Source organism: Mobula hypostoma, chromosome 11, assembly GCF_963921235.1.
Source record: "Mobula hypostoma chromosome 11, sMobHyp1.1, whole genome shotgun sequence".
NCBI classification, from domain to species: domain Eukaryota; kingdom Metazoa; phylum Chordata; class Chondrichthyes; order Myliobatiformes; family Myliobatidae; genus Mobula; species Mobula hypostoma.
The window spans coordinates 60,828,663-60,847,526 of NC_086107.1; the positions used below are offsets into that span (position 1 = coordinate 60,828,663).

General features: G+C 40.6%; 1 protein-coding gene across 3 annotated transcripts in view; it reads left to right on the top strand.

The window, feature by feature from the left end:
• Window positions 1-18,864, top strand: part of ighmbp2 (immunoglobulin mu DNA binding protein 2) — a 79,561-nt gene that overhangs the window by 18,140 nt on the left and 42,557 nt on the right. For all 3 annotated transcript variants that reach the window (XM_063062169.1, XM_063062170.1, XM_063062168.1), the window contains exons 5-9: window positions 2,748-2,848; window positions 8,880-9,043; window positions 11,687-11,887; window positions 12,177-12,324; window positions 14,154-14,328. In XM_063062169.1, coding sequence (XP_062918239.1) covers window positions 2,748-2,848; window positions 8,880-9,043; window positions 11,687-11,887; window positions 12,177-12,324; window positions 14,154-14,328 — 789 coding nt within the window. The remainder of the gene's footprint in view (window positions 1-2,747; window positions 2,849-8,879; window positions 9,044-11,686; window positions 11,888-12,176; window positions 12,325-14,153; window positions 14,329-18,864) is intronic.

The window sequence follows — 18,864 nt, forward strand, 5'->3', positions numbered from 1 at the left end:
AGAAGATTGAGAAGATTTGATAGAGGTATACAAAGTTATGAGGGGTATAGGTAGAGTATGTTCAAGCAGGCTTTTTCAACTGAGGTTGGGTGGGTCTACAACCAGAGGTCATGGGTAAGGGTGAAAGGTGAGACATGAGGAGAAACTTCTTTGCTCAGAGGGCTGTGAGTGTGGAATGAGCTGCCAGTGCAAGTGGTGCATACGAGTTTGATTTCAACAATTAAGAGAAGTTTGAATAGGTACATGGATAGTAGGGATATGGAGGACTATGGTCCTGGTGCTGGTCGATGGGAGTAGGCAGCTTTAAATGGATTTGGCATGGACTAGATGGGCCAAAGGTTTTGTTTCTGTGTTGTACTTCTATATGTCTCTATGACTCTGTGGTCTATTACTTAACATGTTATTCTGTTTAACAAAATACAAACATTTCTCTAATATTTAATTTTTTTGGAAAATGAATGTTTGGAAATCTAAAAATTGCTCTTTCCTATTGACACACTAATGCAGAAGACAAAAATAAACATCTAAAGCAAAATTTATGTAAACAGTCTAGGATGCTTAAGACTTGTTCAAAATTGTACATCCGTGGCTTTTATATTCTAGTCATCTTGATGTGAATGCCAACATTGCATTTGCCTTCCACACCACTGATTCAACCTGCAATTTAACCTTTAGGGAATCCTGCACGAGGACCCTGCACCTCTGATTTAGGAATTTTCTTCCCATTTAGAAAATAGTCCAAGCCTTTATTCTTTCTGCCAAAGTGCATGTCCATGCCCTTCCCTATATTATATTCCATCTACCACTTCTTTGCCTTCCCCCAATCTGTCTAAGTCCTTCCACAGATACCCTGCTTCCTCAACACTTCCTGCCCCTCTACCTATCTTCTTATTGTCCATAAACTCAGCCACAAGGCCATCACTTCTGTCCCCTGACACTCTCACATTTCTGGCATTCTGCTAGTGTCTTCCATAGTGAAGACTGATGCAAATGACTTATTAAGTTCCTTTGCCATTTCTTTGTCCCTCATTACTACCTCTCCATCGTCATTTTTCAGTGGTCTGATATCCACTCACGTCTCTCTTTTCCTCTTTATATATCTGAAAAAAATTATTCATCCTCTTTTATATTGTTTGCTCGCTTACTTTTATATTTTATCTTTTTTCTCTTTATAGCTTTTTAGTTGGCTTCTGTTTTTAAAAGCTTCCCAATCCTCCCTATCTTCTCAATAATTTTTTTCTATATTATATGGCTTCTCTTTTGCTTTTATGCTGTCTTTGACTTCCCTTGTCAGCCAGAACTGCCTCATCCTCCCTTTAAAATACTTCTTTATCTTTGGGATGTATCTTTCCTATGCCTTCCAAATTTCCCCCATAAACACCAGCCTTTGCTGTTCTGCCATCATCCCTGCTAGTGTTCTCTTCCAGTCAACTTTGGCCAGCTGCTGTCTCATGCCTCTGTAATTCCTTTTACTCTGTAATATTGATACATTCAATTTTATCATCTTCTCAAACTGCAAGGTGAATTCTATCATATGATCACTGCCTCCCAAGATTTCCTTTTACAGTGGGCTCAACTACAAGCTGCTTTAAAAAACTATCTCATGAGCATTCTACATATTCCCACTCTTGGGATCCAGCAACAAATAGATTTTCCCAATCTTCCTGCATATTGAAATTATCCATGATTATTGCAACATTACCCTTTTAACTTGTCTTTTCTGTATCCCTTTGCAATTTGTAGTCCACCTGTCTATTGTTCGTAGGCTTGACCCCACCTGGGAAGCAGCTGCTTTCTACTTCTTTAATTATAGAATCCCCTATCACTGCTGTATTCTTCTTCTCTCACCCCCTTCCCTTCCCTTCTGAGCTTCAGAGCCAGACTCATGGCTAGTGACCTGGTCACTGCAGATACCCCGCTGGTAGGTCGAATTACCTCCCCCCTCAACAGTTTCCGAAGCGGTATACTTATTATTGAAGGGAACAGCCGCAGTGGTACCCTGTATTAGCTGCCTATTCACTTACTCTCTCCTGAAAGTTACCCAGGTACCTGCTTCTTGCAACATAAGGATGGCTACCTCCCTGTAACTCCTACCTATCACCTCCTTATTTTCCCTATATGAGCTGGAGGTCATCCAGCTGCCGCACCAGTTCCTTAATACAGTCTGTAAGGAGCTGCAGCTTGATGTTTTGTGCAGAAGTAGTTATCAGGGAGACTGAAGATCACCCAAATTTCCCACATCTCAAGCAAGGAAAATACCACTATCTGTGGATCCATTCTCAGTGAACTAGCTCTGTACTAATGGGAAAAAAAACTTTCTTGTTTACTTACTTAGAACCTCCACCTGTTCTTGTCTAAGCCTGTTGAACCAAAGCTGGACCATTCCAACACTGCCCCACTCCAAAAGTGGCTGCTCCGCTTACAGCTCATTTCTTTTCATTGGTCCTGTGCTGATTTCAGCTCGACAAAAACTAGAGGCTCCCGTCCTCTTTTTAAACTTTGTACTGCGGCACTAATGAAAGACCTCTCGAGCTTATTTCAGCCCGATGAAAGAATATAGATATCTACTCTGTTTCTGGTCTAAAGGACCAACGTTAACATAAAGTGTGTATTTTTCTCTTGAAACATAAAATCATTTTAGGCAATTGATTTTAATTAATTTCTTTGATGTTTTAGAGTCATGTTTAGAAAATTCTTGTTCTATTAGAGCTTCATTGCATTTGTTAACAATTGTTGTTTACTTTTAGTGCTTTAAACGCCTTAAGCCAATATCATGCTGGCCCTGCTTCTAACCTCATTGATGTCCTGTTTGGTGCTTCTGAGCCAAGTTCTCCATCAGAAATTCAAAGTAAGATCAATTTCTTAAACATAATTTCTTCTTTGCTTTTAAAGTCTTGAAGATGGAGCACTACATAATTTTACTGCAAGTGCATTGAGTTTATAAAAGATGTAAAAACAAAGGGTTGGGATCATGAAGTAGATCAGGCAATACTTATACAAAAAGCGAAGCATTTAACATTTCAGATTTGAGACTCTTCATCAGAACTAGGAAGGAGAAAAGGTGGTAGTTTCCAGAAGCAGAGAAATATTTTGAATGTTGAAAGACATGGACAGAGTGGATGTGGCAAAATTGTTTCCCATGGTGGGGGAGTCTAGTACGAGAGGGCATGACTTAAGGATTGAAGGGCGCCCATTCAGAACGTAGATGCGAAGAAATATTTTTAGCCAGAGGGTGGTGAATCTGTGGAATTTGTTGCCACGGGCGGCAGTGGAGGCCAAGTCATTGGGTGTATTTAAGGCAGAGATTGATAGGTGTCTGAGTAGCTAGGGCATCAAGGGTTATGGTGAGAGGGCGGGGGAGTGGGACTAAATGGGAGAATGGATCAGCCCACGATAAAATGGCGGAGCAGACTTGATGGGCTGAATGGCCGACTTCTGCTCCTTTGTCTTATGGTCTTATAGTCTTATGGATATTTGTGTGGAGTTCTGCATACGTACGTACCAATGAGACAGGGAAAGGATGGTATGGTACAGGAATCGTGGTGTACAAAGGCTGTTGTAAATCTTGTCAAAAAGAAAAAAGCTTACCAACGGTTCAAAAAATTAGGTAATGATAGAGATCTAGAAGATTATAAGGCTAGCAGGAAGGTGCTTAAGAAGGAAATTAGGAGAGCCAGAAGGGGCCATGAGAAGCACTTGGTGGACAGGATTAAGGAGAACCCCAAGGCATTCTACAAGTATGTGAAGAGCAAGAGGATAAGACGAGAGAGAATAGGACCAATCAAGTGTGACAATGGAAAAGTGTGTATGGAACCGGAGGAGATAGCGGAGGTAATTAATGAGTACTTTGCTTCAGTATTCACTACGGAGAAGGATCTTGGCGATTGTAGGGATGACTTACAGCGGACTGGAAAGCTTGTGCATGTAGATATTAAGAAAGAGGATGTGTAGAAGCATCAAGTTGGATAAGTCACCGGGACCAGACGGGATGTACCCCAGTCTACTGTGGGAGGCGAGGGAGGAGATTGCTGAGCCTCTGATGATGATTTTTGCATCATCATTGGGGACGGGAGAGGTTCTGGAAGATTGGTGGGTTGCGGATGTTGTTCCCTTATTCAAGAAAGGGAGTAGAGATAGCCCAGGAAATTATAGACCGGTGAGTCTTACCTCAGTGGTTGGCAAGTTGATAGAAAAGATCCTGAGAGGTAGGATTTATGAACATTTGGAGACATATAATATGATTAGGAATAGTCAGCATGGCTTTGTCAAAGACAGGTCGTGCCTTACGAACCTGATTGAATTTTTTGAGAATGTGACTAAACACGTTGATGAAGATAGGGCAGTAGATGTAGTGCATATGGATTTCAGCAAGGCATTTGATAAGGTACCCCATGCAAGGCTTATTGAGAAAGTAAGGAGGCATGGGATTCAAGGGGACATTGCTTTGTGGATCCGGAATTGGCTTGCCCACAGAAGGCAAAGAGTGGTTGTTGATGGATCATATTCCACATGGAGGCCGGTGTCCAGTGGTGTGCCTCAGGGGTCTGTTCTGGGACTCCAATTCTTCATGATTTTTATGAATGACCTGGATGAGGAAGTGGAGGGTTGGGTTAGTAAATTTGCTGATGACAGAAAGGTAAGAGGTGTTGTGGATAGTGTGGAGGGCTGTCAGAGGTTACAGTGGGACATTGATAAGATGCAAAACTGGGCTGAAAAATGGCAGATGGAGTTCAACCCATATAAGTGTGAGGTGGTTCATTTTGGTAGGTCAAATATGATGGCAAATATAGCATTAATGGTAAGACTCTTGGCAGTGTGGAGGATCAGAGGGTTCTTGGGATCCTGCGTGGTTTGACTCTGTGATAAAGAAAGCATACGATGCATTGGTCTTCATCAGTTGTGGGATTGAGTTTAGGAGCCGAGAGGTAATGTTGCAGCTATATAGGATCCTGGTTAGACCCCACTTGGAGTACTGTGCTCAGTTCTGGTCGCCTCACTACAGGAAGGATGTAGAAACCATAGAAAGGGTGCAGAGGAGATTTATGAGGATGTTACCTGTTTTGAAGGGCATGCCTTATGAGAATAGGTTGAGTGAACTCGGCCTTTTCTCCTTGAAGTGACGAGGATGAGAGGTGACCTGATAGAGGTGTATAAGATGATGAGAGGCATTGATCATGTGGATAGTCAGATCCTTTTTCCCAGGCTGAAATGCTTCACACGAGATGGCACAGTTTTAAGCTGCTTGGAAGTACAGTGGTATGCAAAAGTTTGGGCACCCCGGTCAAAATTTCTGTTACTGTGAATAGCTAAGCGAGTAAAAGATGAACTGATTTCCAAAAGGCATGACGTTTAAGATGACACATTTCTTTAATATTTTAAGCAAGAAAACTTTTTTATTTCCATCTTTTACAGTTTCAAAATGACAAAAAAGGAAAAAGGCCCGAAGCAAAAGTTCGGGCAGCCTGCGTGGCAGTAGTTAGTAACACCCCCTTTGGCAAGTATCACTGCTTGTAAATGCTTTCTATAGCTAAGAGTCTTTCAATTCTTGTTTGGGGGATTTTCGTCCATTCTTCCTTGCAAAAGGCTTCTAGTTCTGTGAGATCCTTGGGCAGTCTTGCTTGAACTGCTCTTTTGAGGTCTATCCACAGATTCTCGATGATGTTTAGGTCAGAGGACTGTGAGGCCATGGCAAAACCTTCAGCTTGTGCCTCTTGAGGTAGTCTGTTGTGGATTTTGAGGTGTGTTTAGGTTCATTATCCTGTTGTAGAAGCCATTCCCTTTTCGTCTTCGGCTTTTTTACAGACGGTGTGATGTTTGCTTCCAGAATTTGGTGGTATTTAATTGAATTCATTGTTTCCTCTACCAGTAAATGTTCCCCGTGCCACTGGCTGCAACACAAGCCCAAAGCATGATCGATCCACCCCCGTGCTTAACAGTTGGAGAGGGGTTCTTTTCATGAAATTCTGTACCTTTTTTTCTCCAAACATACCTTTGCTCATTGTGGCCAAAAAGTTCTATTCAGAAGGTTCAAAGGAACATCTAAACAAGCCTGATGCATTTTGGAAACAAGTCCTGTGGACTGATGAAGTTAAAATAGAACTTTTTGGCTGCAATGAGCAAAGGTATGTTTGGAGAAAAAAGGGTGCAGAATTTCATGAAAAGAACACCTCTCCAACTGTTAATCACGGGGTGGATTGATCATGCTTTGGGCTTGTGTGGCAGCCAGTGGCACGGGGAACATTTACTGGTAGAGAGAAGAATGAATTCAATTAAATACCAACAAATTCTGGAAGCAAGCATCACACCGTCTGTAAAAAAGCCGAAGATGAAAAGAAGATGGCTTCTACAACAGGATAATGAACCTAAACACACCTCAAAATCCACAATGGACTACCTCAAGAGGCTCAAGCTGAAGGTTTTGCCAAGGCCCTCACTGTCCCCTGACCTAAACCTCATCAAGAATCTGTGGATAGACCTCAAAAGAGCAGTGCATGCAAGACCGCCCAAGAATCTCACAGAACTAGAAGCCTTTTGCAAGGAAGAATGGGTGAAAATCCCCCAAGCAAGAATTGAAAGACTCTTAGCTGGCTACAGAAAGCATTTACAAGCTGTGATACTTGCCAAAGGGGGTGTTACTAAGTACTGCCACGCAGGGTGCCCAAACTTTTGCTTCAGGCCCTTTTCCTTTTTTGTTATTTTGAAAGTGTAAAAGATGGAAATAAAAAAGTTCTCTTGCTTAAAATATTAAAGAAATGTGTCATCTTTAACGTCATGCCTTTTGGAAATCAGTTCGTCTTTTACTCACTTAGCTATTCACAGTAACAGAAATTTTGACCGGGGTGCCCAAACTTTTGCATGCCACTGTAGGTACAGAGGTAAGTTTTTTACGCAGAGAGTTGTGAATCCGTGGAATGGTCTGCCGGCGACAATGGTGGAAGCGGATACGATCAGGTCGTTTAAGAGACTCCTAGATAGGTTTATGGAGCTTAGAAAAAAGAGGGCTATGGGTAACCCTGGTAATTTTTAAGGTAAGGACATGTACGGCATAGCTTTGTGGGCCGAAGGGCCTGTATTGTGCTGTAGGCTTTCTATGTTTCTATTCTTAACGTTAGAAGGCTTGAACGGATTATATATGGCAATGTTATTTCCCATGGTAGAAGTCTAGGACAAGAGGGCACAACTTCAAGATTGAAGGACGTCCATTTAGAGCAGAGATGCGGAGAAATTACTTTAGTCAGAGGGTGGTAAATCTGTGGAATTTGTTGCCACGAGTGGCTGTGGAGCTCAAGTCATTGGGTGTGTTTAAGGCAGAGATAGTTAGGTTCTTGATTAACCAGGGCATCAAAGGGTGTGGGGAGAAGGCAAGGGAGTGGGGATGACTGGAAGAATTGGATCAGCCCATGATTGAATGACGGAGCAGACTCGGTAGGCCGAATGGCCTACTTTTGCTCCTATATCTTATGGCCTTATGGTCTTACAGCCCTTTGAGCCTAGCCGCTCAGCAACCCCCGATTTAACCCTAACCTAATTAACCTACTAACTGGTAAGTCTTATGATTATGGGATGAAACCAGAGTACCACCTACGTTCGATGGGGAGGCCATACAAACTTCTTACAGAGGACACTGGGATTGAACTCTGATGCCCCAAGCTGTAATAGCATTGTGCTAATTTCTTTGTTACAGTGACACCCCATGCTATCTTCTACATGGTAGCAGCAGTGAGAAAAGAGCAAAGCCTGGGTGGTGTGGATGTTTAATCAAGGATGCTGCTTTCTGATGACAATGTTTCATGTAGATGTGCTCAATGGTTGGGAGGGTTCTACCCATGATGTACTGGGCCGAATCCATGACCTTTTGTAGGATTTTCTGCTCAAAGGCATTGGTGTTCCCATACCAGGCCGTGTTGCAGCTACTCAGTACACTCTCCACTACACATGTATAGAAGTTTGTTGAAGTTTTTGATGTCATGCCGAATCCTCACAGAATCCTAAGGAAGCAGAGGAGCTGTTGTGTTTTCTTTGCAATTACATTTACATGTTGGGTCCAGGACAGGTCCTCTGAAATAGTAACACCCAGGGTTTTAAAGTTACTGACTTTCTCCACTTCTGATCCACCAATGATGACTGGCTCATGGACCTCTGATTTCCCTCTCCTAGGGTATACATCAGTTTTTTAGTCTTACTGACATTGAATGAGAGGTTATTGTTCTGCCACTCAGCCAAATTTTCAATCTCTCTTCTCTATGCTGATCCATCACCACCTTTGAAACGGCCCACAATAGTGGTGTCATCAGCAAACTTGAGTATGGTTTTTGGAGCTGTCCTTAGCCACATGGTCATAGGTGTAAAGTGAGTAGAGCATGCTGATGGAAATATGGTTGATATCCAAACTGACTGGAGTCTGCAAGTGAGGGAATCCAGGATCCAATTTTACAAGGACGTATTGAGGCCCAGTTCTTGGAATTTATTGATTAGATTTGAGGGGATGATGGTATTAAACCTGATCTGCTAAATGTTTTCAGTATTCATTGTTTTCATGTCAAGTTTCTAGTGGTGGCATTTTTTGTTTTTTTTTTAAATTGTCTTTTCCTTTAAAGAATATATTTACTTTGCTGATTGTTTCTATACACTTAAAATTTGATGTTGTAAATATTGTCTGTTGTAAAGTAATATGTGTATTCTCCTTTTGAGCATTGAACTCAGAGAAGTAAACTGAAACAAAGAATTCCCTTTATTATCGTATTTTATGCTGCTTCTAGAATATAAATCATTCAAAATTGTGCAATTGTTTCAGTTATATTTATCCTTTGTTTTATACTGGAGTATGTGAATGAATTATTTTCTTCTGATATGAAGTATTGCTTGATGTTTTTCTTCAGAAAGTCAGGAGCTGTACAATTCCTGTCTGGATGACTCTCAGATAGAAGCTGTAAATTTTGCCCTGGCACAGAAGGAAGTGGCAATTATCCATGGCCCTCCTGGTACTGGGAAGACGACTACAGTTGTAGAAATAATTCTGCAAGCCGTAAAACAAGGGCTAAAGGTGCTAATATTTTATTTGAATTGTTGTATGTGAATAATTCACATTAATGAGTCATCCATCACAGGAGTGCTTTTAATTATCAAGAACATGGAAAATATAATCAGATGAATTTGGATGGTTCCGAAATGTATGTATAAAGCTAAGGTACCATTTCTGGTTTCACTGGTGAAGGAAGGGAGTCCTTTGCACTAGCAGCTACCCAGGATAACTATCTGATTGAATGTAGGTTCCTCTGCAAGGAGTTTAAATAGTTTAAAAATTTCTGCCGATACATTTAAAGTTTCTCACTAACCATATTGAGCGAATGACCAAATATGAACCATGAAGTATAAATTAGATGTAAACTAGACTAAACGAAGCAAAGTTTGAGATAAATTATGGAATTACGTGCAAGAGAGGAAAATGAAAAAAAACTTCATAGAGTCATAGAGTGCTACAGCACAGAATCAGGTCCTTCAACCCATCTAGTGCAAGCCAAACTGTTATTCAGCATAGTTTCATCAACCTACACCATAGCCCTCCATACTGATCTCATCCATGTACTTATCCAAAGTTCTCTTAAATATTGTAATCAAACGCACGTCCACTGGTTCTGCTGGCAGATAGTTCCACAGTTGCATAACCCTTTGAGTGAAGTTCCTTCTCAGGTTCCCCTTAGATATTTCACCTTTCACTCCAAACCTATGACATTTAATTCTAGTCTCACAAAACCTCAGTGGAAAAAGCCTACTTGCATTTTACCCAATCTATAACCCTCATAATTTTGTATACCTCGAACAGATCTCTCCTCATTCTCCTGCACCGCAGGCAATAAAATCCTAACCTACTCAACCTTTCCTATAACTCAGATCCTCAAGTCCCCGCACCATTCTTGTACACTTTGTCTGTACTTTTTCAATCTTATTAATGTCTTTCCTACAGGTAGACGACAAGAGCTGCACACAATACTCCAAATTTGTCAATGTGCCAGAAGTTCTCATTTTGACCCTATTTACCTGTGATGCCACCTTCAAGAAATTATGGATCTATACTCCCAGATCCCTTTGTTCTATTGCACTCCTCAGTGCCCTACTGTTCACAGTGTATGTCCTACCCTGGTTTTTCCTCCCAAAGTGCAACATCTCCCATTTGTTTGCATTGCACTCCCATCTGCCGTTTTTCCAGCTGGTCCAAATCGCTCTGCAAGCTCTGATAGGTTTCCTCAATTTCTACTACACCCTCAATCTTGGCACCATTCACAAATTTTCTGATCCAATTTACCACATTATCGACCAGATTGCTGATAACAGCAATGGACCCAGCAACAATCCCTGTGGCACACCAATAGTCACTTCAATTCAATTTCAATTTAGTTTTTGAAATGTCTTCCTGGTTATTAAATTCAGAACAAATAGAGATCTTGTAAAATATAACATTTTGTACCCTGTTGAAAGTCCACCTGATTGTATTGGCCACACTTTGCTTAGCTTGTGAGGTGAATAAATAAAGCAACTTTGCACTGTTTATTTCAGTGCTTGATCTACTGGTGAATGCTGTCACAAAATAACCTGTGCAAATGCAAGGTTCCACAGGCTACAATCTTTGGATTTGTACATGTAACTGTATTTGTACGTGCCAAAAGTCATTAAATTTTCTAAGTAATACTGATAGGCTTTGTACACAGGTTCACTGATCTTTAAGGAAAATCTATTCGCTAATTAAATGTTCTACTATTTTTCAATAATTAATTGCAATTTTAATTTATTTAGTAGTAGTATTTGATTTGTTGACGTTCACCAGCACAGAGGACTATGATCAGATGAAAATATAAGGGCACTTGGCAGAGTGACTTCCAACAGCATTTGAAAAATAGCGTACAGAGTTGGATCATTGTGTAAACAATATTACTGATTTTAAAAGGTTTCAGAAACTTATCTCATTGTGTTCATATTCTATACAAAACTGATTCTGAATCTGAAATGCAACAGGTTTGAAGTTATGTTTTCCCTTTGTCCATCTCTCAGCTTGGTCAAGGTTATTTTGGAAAGTAAACAGTCATTAATAGAGCAGATAGATGCATCTTATTTTCTGCTTTTTAAAGAAGATGTAATGGGTTTAGCAGTAGGTGTTGTGTTTATTTGCTTTCATGAACTACTATACAAAAGAGAGCCAATGTGATTAACTCTGCATGTCATATTCACCATCCTACTTATGTAAAGCATATTACAGGAAGGGAAAGCCAAATGGAGCTGGATATCTGTCTGTTTTGTTTGTTTTCACAATTACAGTCATTTGCAAATAAAATAGAGAAACAAAACAAGAGCTAATGAGACTTGGAGCTTGGTTTATTTATCCAGCTTTCTGTTTAATGGGGAAAATCCCACACATTAATTAAGGACAAGGGAAGTAAAAATTTTTGAGAATCTTTTTTGAACTTTCTTCATTGTTGAAATTACCTGAATGCAATAGGGCAACTTATATTATGGTCTGGGAATAGAGGTCATTGGCTTCTGAGTTTTGGTATGCCTATGGCAAGAAACATATCCTTTGTTTATCTGAAAAAAAAGGAATGTTATTATTCCTGATAAAAGTGCACCTCATTTCATCAGTCTGTTTTGCTACTTGATTGTTATATTCTCTTAACTTTTTTTTAAATTTCCCAAGGTACTTTGCTGTGCTCCTTCTAATGTTGCTGTTGACAACCTTGTTGAGCGTCTGGTACAAATTGAAGCAAAGGTTTTGCGATTAGGTCACCCCGCACGACTGCTCAAGTCCATACATCGCCACTCTCTGGATGCTGTATTAGCACACAGTGATAACACCCAAATAGTAATGGATATTAGAAAAGAAATTGATCAGGCATTTGTAAGTATCTGCACAGATTGTGTATGTTTGTTTCAAATCTTTATTGTACAAAAAGGGCACATTTGCATCACTTTCAGGAAAGCTGAAGCATTATAACCATATAACAATTACAGCACGGAAACAGGCCATCTCGGCCCTTCTAGTCCATGCCGAATCATAGTAGTTACATTGTAAAGTTAAATTCTTTGCTCATCTAAAAACACTACTTTACAAATGTATTTTGTTAATACAGTAAACTGTTCTGTGCAAGTGCAGAGAGATTAAACATTATCAAATTTTCACTCAAAAGGCAAAAATGAAGAAAGCACAAGACAGAGGACAGAAAGTCCACTTTCGTGGTGAGATCAAGACTTTGAGAAAGGAGCTGAGAGCAAGGGAAGAGGCGGCTACTGTACAGATACTGAAAAAAGCCAGTGTTGTCTTGGCAACTAATACAGGTAGGTTTGTATAAGGCACAAAGAGTGAGTATGGGTTTATTAGAGGCAGCAAAGAACTACATTTCCTTAAATAACTTGCTCTTTTCTACAATTACAAATTGGGTGAACATTACCTGTCTTAGTAATGCAGTGTACAGACTTCAAAAGCTTCATTGCCTTCATCTAAATTTTCCTTCCAGAATTGCCTTGTATTTTCATTATCTTGTTGCAATTTTAGACAAATACATGCAGCAGAAAGTAGAGACCCTAAACTTTGGTTTCTCAATTGAAGTGTTTTTCCCCTTTTAAATAAGAAAGATCTGAATTATAGCAATTTCTTAGTAGTTTCATGCAGCTAATCAACCTTTTAAATTAACTGAATTGTTGTTCCCAAAGTTGCAACAGGCAGGTCCTGAAAACTTGCATCAGTAGTTTTATTTATATTTTAATGTACATAATTCTGCAAGCACCTGTAATAGAAGTAGGGAATAAGACCATAAGATATAGGAGCAGAAGTATGCCGTTCAGACAATCAAGTCTTTTCTGCCATTCAATCATGGGCTGATCCAATTCTTCCAGTCATCCCCATTCCCCTGCCTTCTCCCCAAATAGTTCATATTAATTGGATTTTGGAAGCTTATAGACAGTAAAACTTTCAATAATCCAGCATTTGGCCATTAGGAATGTGGTGGATTCAGATAGTTCGGCCCCTGTTTCACTAGGTGGTGTTTGCACTTTTCACTCACCCACACCCTCGTCTCTGTGTTCTTTCCATCCACTGGGGCTCAGTTCCTGCGCTTCCTTTCACTCATCAGGTCCCACATTCCTCAAACTTACTGATCATACATTCACATCCAAGTCTTCAATATATATCACAAACAACAAGGGTCCCAACACCAATCCTTGTGGTGCATCACTGATTATAGACTTCCCATTGTAAAAGCCTCCTTCACCACTGGCCTGTGCTTCTTATGCAATTTTGGCTGCAATTAGTTGGCTCACCTTGAATTCCATGAGCCCTCCTAGACTGGCTTACTATGTCGATGTCTACTGACCTGCCTTCATCAATCAAATTAATGAAGTATAACCTCTCCACGCACAAAGCTAGGCTGACTATCTCTGAACAGCCCCAAATGTACAGACAACTAGTCCTTAGGATTTATGCCAACAATTTCACATATGCCCTCATCTCTGCTACCCTCTTTAAGTAAAGAAATAACATTAGTTATTTGTCATCCTTCTGGAACCTCACTTATGGCCATGGTGGTAAAGCACAACGTGTTCGTACAGAAGACAGGAGCTAAGGATAGGGGGAATAGAGTTTATCCAACTATCTATTTGATGTGGCGATTCTAATATATAAGTACATTAGGCAGCCTAGGAACGGAGAGTCATGCTGTTTACATTTTGATGAAGGTTCATTGACTTGAAACATTGATTTTGTTTACTTCTCTAAAGTGTATCTTGTCCTGCTGAGTATTTTCATTGTTTACTGTTTTATTTTAACACAATGAATTCATTCCTTCTGGCCCCTTCAACAATTGATAATTCTTCTAAATGACCCAGAGTTTATCATGGCTCACACTGAATGTTAATGCTGTATATGTGAATCATTCTCACAGGAGAGGGCTTATTTGAGCATTCCATGAAAATTAGTCATCTTTGTGCACTCTATGTGCATTGTGCTGTGAAGGAACTGTGTGAAATAAAGTCACATTACACTCTTAAAGGCTGCAGACCCATTTAGCAGTTTTGCACAAGAATTCAATTGCATCACACACAAGGACTGAATATCTGGACTCTGTTTATGTATTGTTTTTCTTTTTACTGGTTTCCTTTTATGTTCCTAGGTGCTTCTGATGATGGTCCATTGAAGCTCTTGCCAGATGATTATTTTGATCTTGTAGTGATTGATGAGTGTGCACAGGCATTGGAAGCAAGTTGCTGGATACCATTAATGAAAGCCCCAAAATGTATCCTGGCTGGAGATCACAAACAACTTCCTCCAACCATTATTTCTAACAAGTAAGTTCATCAAATGTAGTGAGTTTTTCTCCATATTTTAACCTCCAGTTTCCCACAAAAGAAATATTCTGCTTGCAAGCTACTCCTGAGTATTTTCTGGACTCAGAAGTTCAGTAAAGTATGGTTTCAGGAAAAATAAAAGGCTTGTATATAAAAAGATTGAGAGAAGAAGAGCTCTTGAAAATTTAGTTCTGGCAAGTACAGACTAGAAAATATCTTGAGATGCCTAATTTTGTATTTGGCTCAGAAAAAAACATGGAATTAAACATCACAGGATATTAAAAGAGACCTAGAAGCTGAACGCAAAGTTCCCACTTGTCAATTGTCAATGAAATCAGATTTTAACTGAAGTTGGTATTTTAATCAGCATCCTTAACATATTATACTAATTTCCCCCTGGCACTTATCCCTGCAAGTTCAAGAAGTGCTACACCTGAGCACCAATAGGGGCCCCAAACAGTCCTTTCACATGAGGCAACACTTTACCTGCAAATCTGTTGGGGTCTTCTACTCTATCAGGTGCTTCTGATGCAGTCTGCTGTCCATTGCTGAGATCCGACGTAGACGAGGGAACCGCTTTTTTGAGCATCTTCGCTCCGTGCATGAAAAGCAGGTGTTTCTGGTGGCCAACCATTTCAATTCCAATCTCCATTCCCATTCCAACATGACAGTCCATGGCCTCCTCTTCTGCCATGATGAGGACACTTTCAGGATGGAGGTGCAACATCTTATATTACGTCTAGCCAGCCTCTAACTCGATGGCGCTTACATCAACTTCTCCAAATTTCACTTTTTTTTCCCCCAAGCTTCCCTCTTCTTCAGTTCCCCACTCTAGTCTCCCTCATAGCTCTTCTCCTCACCTGCATATCACCTCTCCCCGGTGCTGCTTCTCCTTTCTTTTCTCCGATGGTCCACTCTTCTCTCATATGAGATACCTTCTTTTCTAGCCCTTTACCTTTTCCATCAATCACCTCCCAGCTTCTTATCCATTCCCCCCCCCCCCAACCTGGCTTCACATACCACCTTCAAGCTTGTACTCCTACCGCCCCCTCCCCAATCTTCTTATTATGGTATCTTCCTTCTTCCTTTATGGTCGTAATAAAAGGTCTTGGCCTGAAGCATGGACTTCTTACGATTTTCCATAAATGCTGCCTGATCTGCTGAGTTCCTCTAGCATTTTGTGTGTGTTGCTCTGGATTTCCAGCATCTGCAGAATCTATTGTGTTCATCATTTATTTATTTATAATTTCTAGTTTGCCAGCATTTTGGTTACTGAATGAAATCCAATGTGGGCTAGTTAAAAGCAATTTGTGTTGACCAACTTGAAAGGTAGTTATGAAGAGACCTAAGAAGCAGAAAGTGTCACTGTACCCATACACTTTCAAAAGATGTTTCACAAAGCATGAGAGAATTTCAAAGAAAAAAAAAATCAAAGTAAATTAAATTACTTTACTTGTATATCATTAATATATATGTCAGCATATACTACCCTGAGATTCATTTTCTTGCGGGCATTCACAGCGAATACAAAGAAACACAATATAATCAATGAGAAGCTGTACACAACAAAATCAGACAAGCAACCACTGTTTAACACAACAAAAAACTCTGCGAACTTGAAAAAATGTACTGGAGCTGTGCTTAGCCACAGAGTCATAAGTGTAAAGTGAGTAGAGCAGGGTCTAAGCACACAGCCTTGTGGTGCACCTGTGCTGATGGGGATTGTAGAGTGGACGTTGTTGCCCTTCCAAACTGATGAGGGTCTGCGCGAGGAAATTGAGGATCCAATTGCATAAGGAAGTATTGAGACTAAGGTCTTTTAGCTTATTGATAAGTTTTGAGGCGATGATGGTATTGAGTGTCAAGCTGTAGTCGATAAAGAGCATTCACATGTTCCAGGGTTGAGTGAAGAGCCAATGAGATGGCAACTGCTGTAAGACCTGGTACTCCAGTAGACAAACTGGAGCAGATCCAAATCACTTTTTAATCAGGAGTTGATATGTTTCATCACCAACCTCTCAAAACACTTCATCATTTTGATGTAAATGCTACCAGGCGATAGTTTTGGAGGCAGGTTACCATGTTCTTAGGCACCAGTATAAGTGCAATGTGCTTGAAGCAGATGAGTACCTCAGACTGCCGAAGCAAGTGGTTAAAGATCACAGTGAAGGCTCCAGTCAGTTGATCAGCTCAGGTCTTTAGTACTCGACCAGGTGCTCTGTCTGGGCCAGATGCTTTTCATGTGTTCACACTCCTGAAGGCTGTTTGTACATTGGCCTCAGAGACTGAAGTCACAGGATCATTCGGGGCTGCAGGGGTTCGTGATGGTTAAAGTGAACATAGAACGTATTGAGCTCATCTGGAAATGAAGCTCTGTTGTCGCAGATGCCACTTGATTCTACTTTATAAGAGCCCTGCTGAGTATCCTTTGTTGGTTCAAGTTTAGTCTGGAATTGCCACTTCACCCATGAGATTGTTCTTCAGACTTCGTACCTGGACCTCTTTTAATTTTCTTGGTCACCAGACTAGAATGCCTCTGACATGGCCCTCAGCAGATTGTGGATCTCGTGGTTCACCTAGGGCTTTTGGTTGAGGAAGACGTTGAATAATTTTTGTGGGGACACACTCAGATCCAACTGTTTCAGTAATGTCTGTGACAGCCATGGCACATTCATTCAAATCCACAGATGAGTTTTTGAACATGGTGCAGTTTACCGACTTGAAATGATCCCATAGCTGCTTCTCTTCTTTCCATGTCCACCTATTTTTTTTCCCTAGTCTCTGGGGCTTTGCTCTCTAGCCTCTGTCTATATGCAAGTAGGAGAAGAACAACCAAATGATCAGATTTACCGAAATGTGGTGTGAGGATGGAATGGTGGGCATTCCTTGCCTTAATATAATAGTGCTCTAGCGTGTTGGGACCTCTGGTGCTAATTGGGCAGGGTTTTCTTCAAACAAGCCCAGATTGATTTGTAATGTGTCAGAATAGACTGTTTCTTGTTTGGAGATGACATCATGCCGTATCTCATGCACTTAATTACAGTCGGCCACTGTTGTTCTGTAAACTGTGGTCAGGATTATGGTGGAGAACTCCCTAGGTAAATAAGACGGATGGCATTTGACTGTTAGGTGTTCAAGGTCATATGAACAGGAATTCAGCAAAACTGCCACATCAACCACCAAGAGTTTACCATGAAACACTCATCTTTTGCATCTTCCAAATCAGCAGTTTGGTCCATCCTGTGAATCACAAAGCCTTTGGGTCTGGTCGCCGCATCTGGCGTGCTGGGAGTAAGCCATGTCTTGATTACACATAGAACACAACAATCTCTCATTTCCCTCCAATACAGCAATCTTGCCCTCAATTTTGTTCTTCAGCAAATGCACATTTACTAACAAGACACTGGGTAGAGGGGGTCTCGTTCCTTTGTGTTTCAGCCTGGCTTGGAGTCCCCCCTTCCTGCCTCGCTTTCAGCCATAGTGATGAGCCTTCATTTGCTTAAATGTGTTGTATCTGCTTGCTTGAGAGTTAAGTCTGCCAAGTTCTTTAGAAGATCAAAAAACCTGAAGTTTATTGTTGACTGAAATGTACATTGCTTAAAGGGAAATTACATGTTGCACATTGCAGTGAGAGTATACAAAAAAGGCACATTTAGAAGTATTGTATGTAGCCTGCAGAATGCCACCATGGTTCTCCAGCACCATCTTGTATCAAGCAGTAACTGGGATTAGGAGATTTGAGGTTGTTGTTGAAAATCACAAATAATTCTGATTGGTAAATAGCAAGAAACTAGTTCCAGTGGCCGTAGATAGATAGATACTTTATTGATCCCAAAGGAAATTACAGTGTCACAGTAGCATTACTAGTTCAGAGATATCAATATTAGAAGAGAAGTAGAAAGAATAAAAAGTAGGTTACCACAAACAGTCTAACAGGAAGGGGTCATCATATCCCCGGCTATAGGTTGACTTAATATAGAGCCTAATGGCCGAGAATAAAAATGACATTATGTAATGCTCTTTGGAGCAGTGCGTTTGCCTTAGTCTGTTACTAAAAGTGCTCCTCTTTTCAGCCATGGTGAAATGCAGAGGGTGAAAAACATTGTCCGGAATTGCGAGGATTTTCTGTAGGGTAAAGGGGTCAGTAGATGGAGGACATGGATTTTAAATTAATTGGCAAAATATAACTAGTAAAAGAACACATAACAGCCATTTCTTATTAAAAACAACAAATTATAATTTGTAAACACAAAGGATTCTGCAGATACTGGAAGTCCAAAGTAACACATACAAAATTCTTGGGGAACTCAGCAGGTCAGGTGGCATGAATGAAAAGGAATAAAAGTAGACGTTTTGGACTGAGACCCTTCATCAGGGCTGGGAAGGGAGGGGAAAGAAGCTGGAACAAGAAAGTTGGGGAAGTTGCATGGGAATGAAAACAAGCTAGAAGATGATAGCTGAAGCCAGGTGAGGGGGAAGTTAGGTGGGTGTGGTAGGCAGGATGAGGTGAAAAGCTGGGAGGCGATAAGTAGAAAA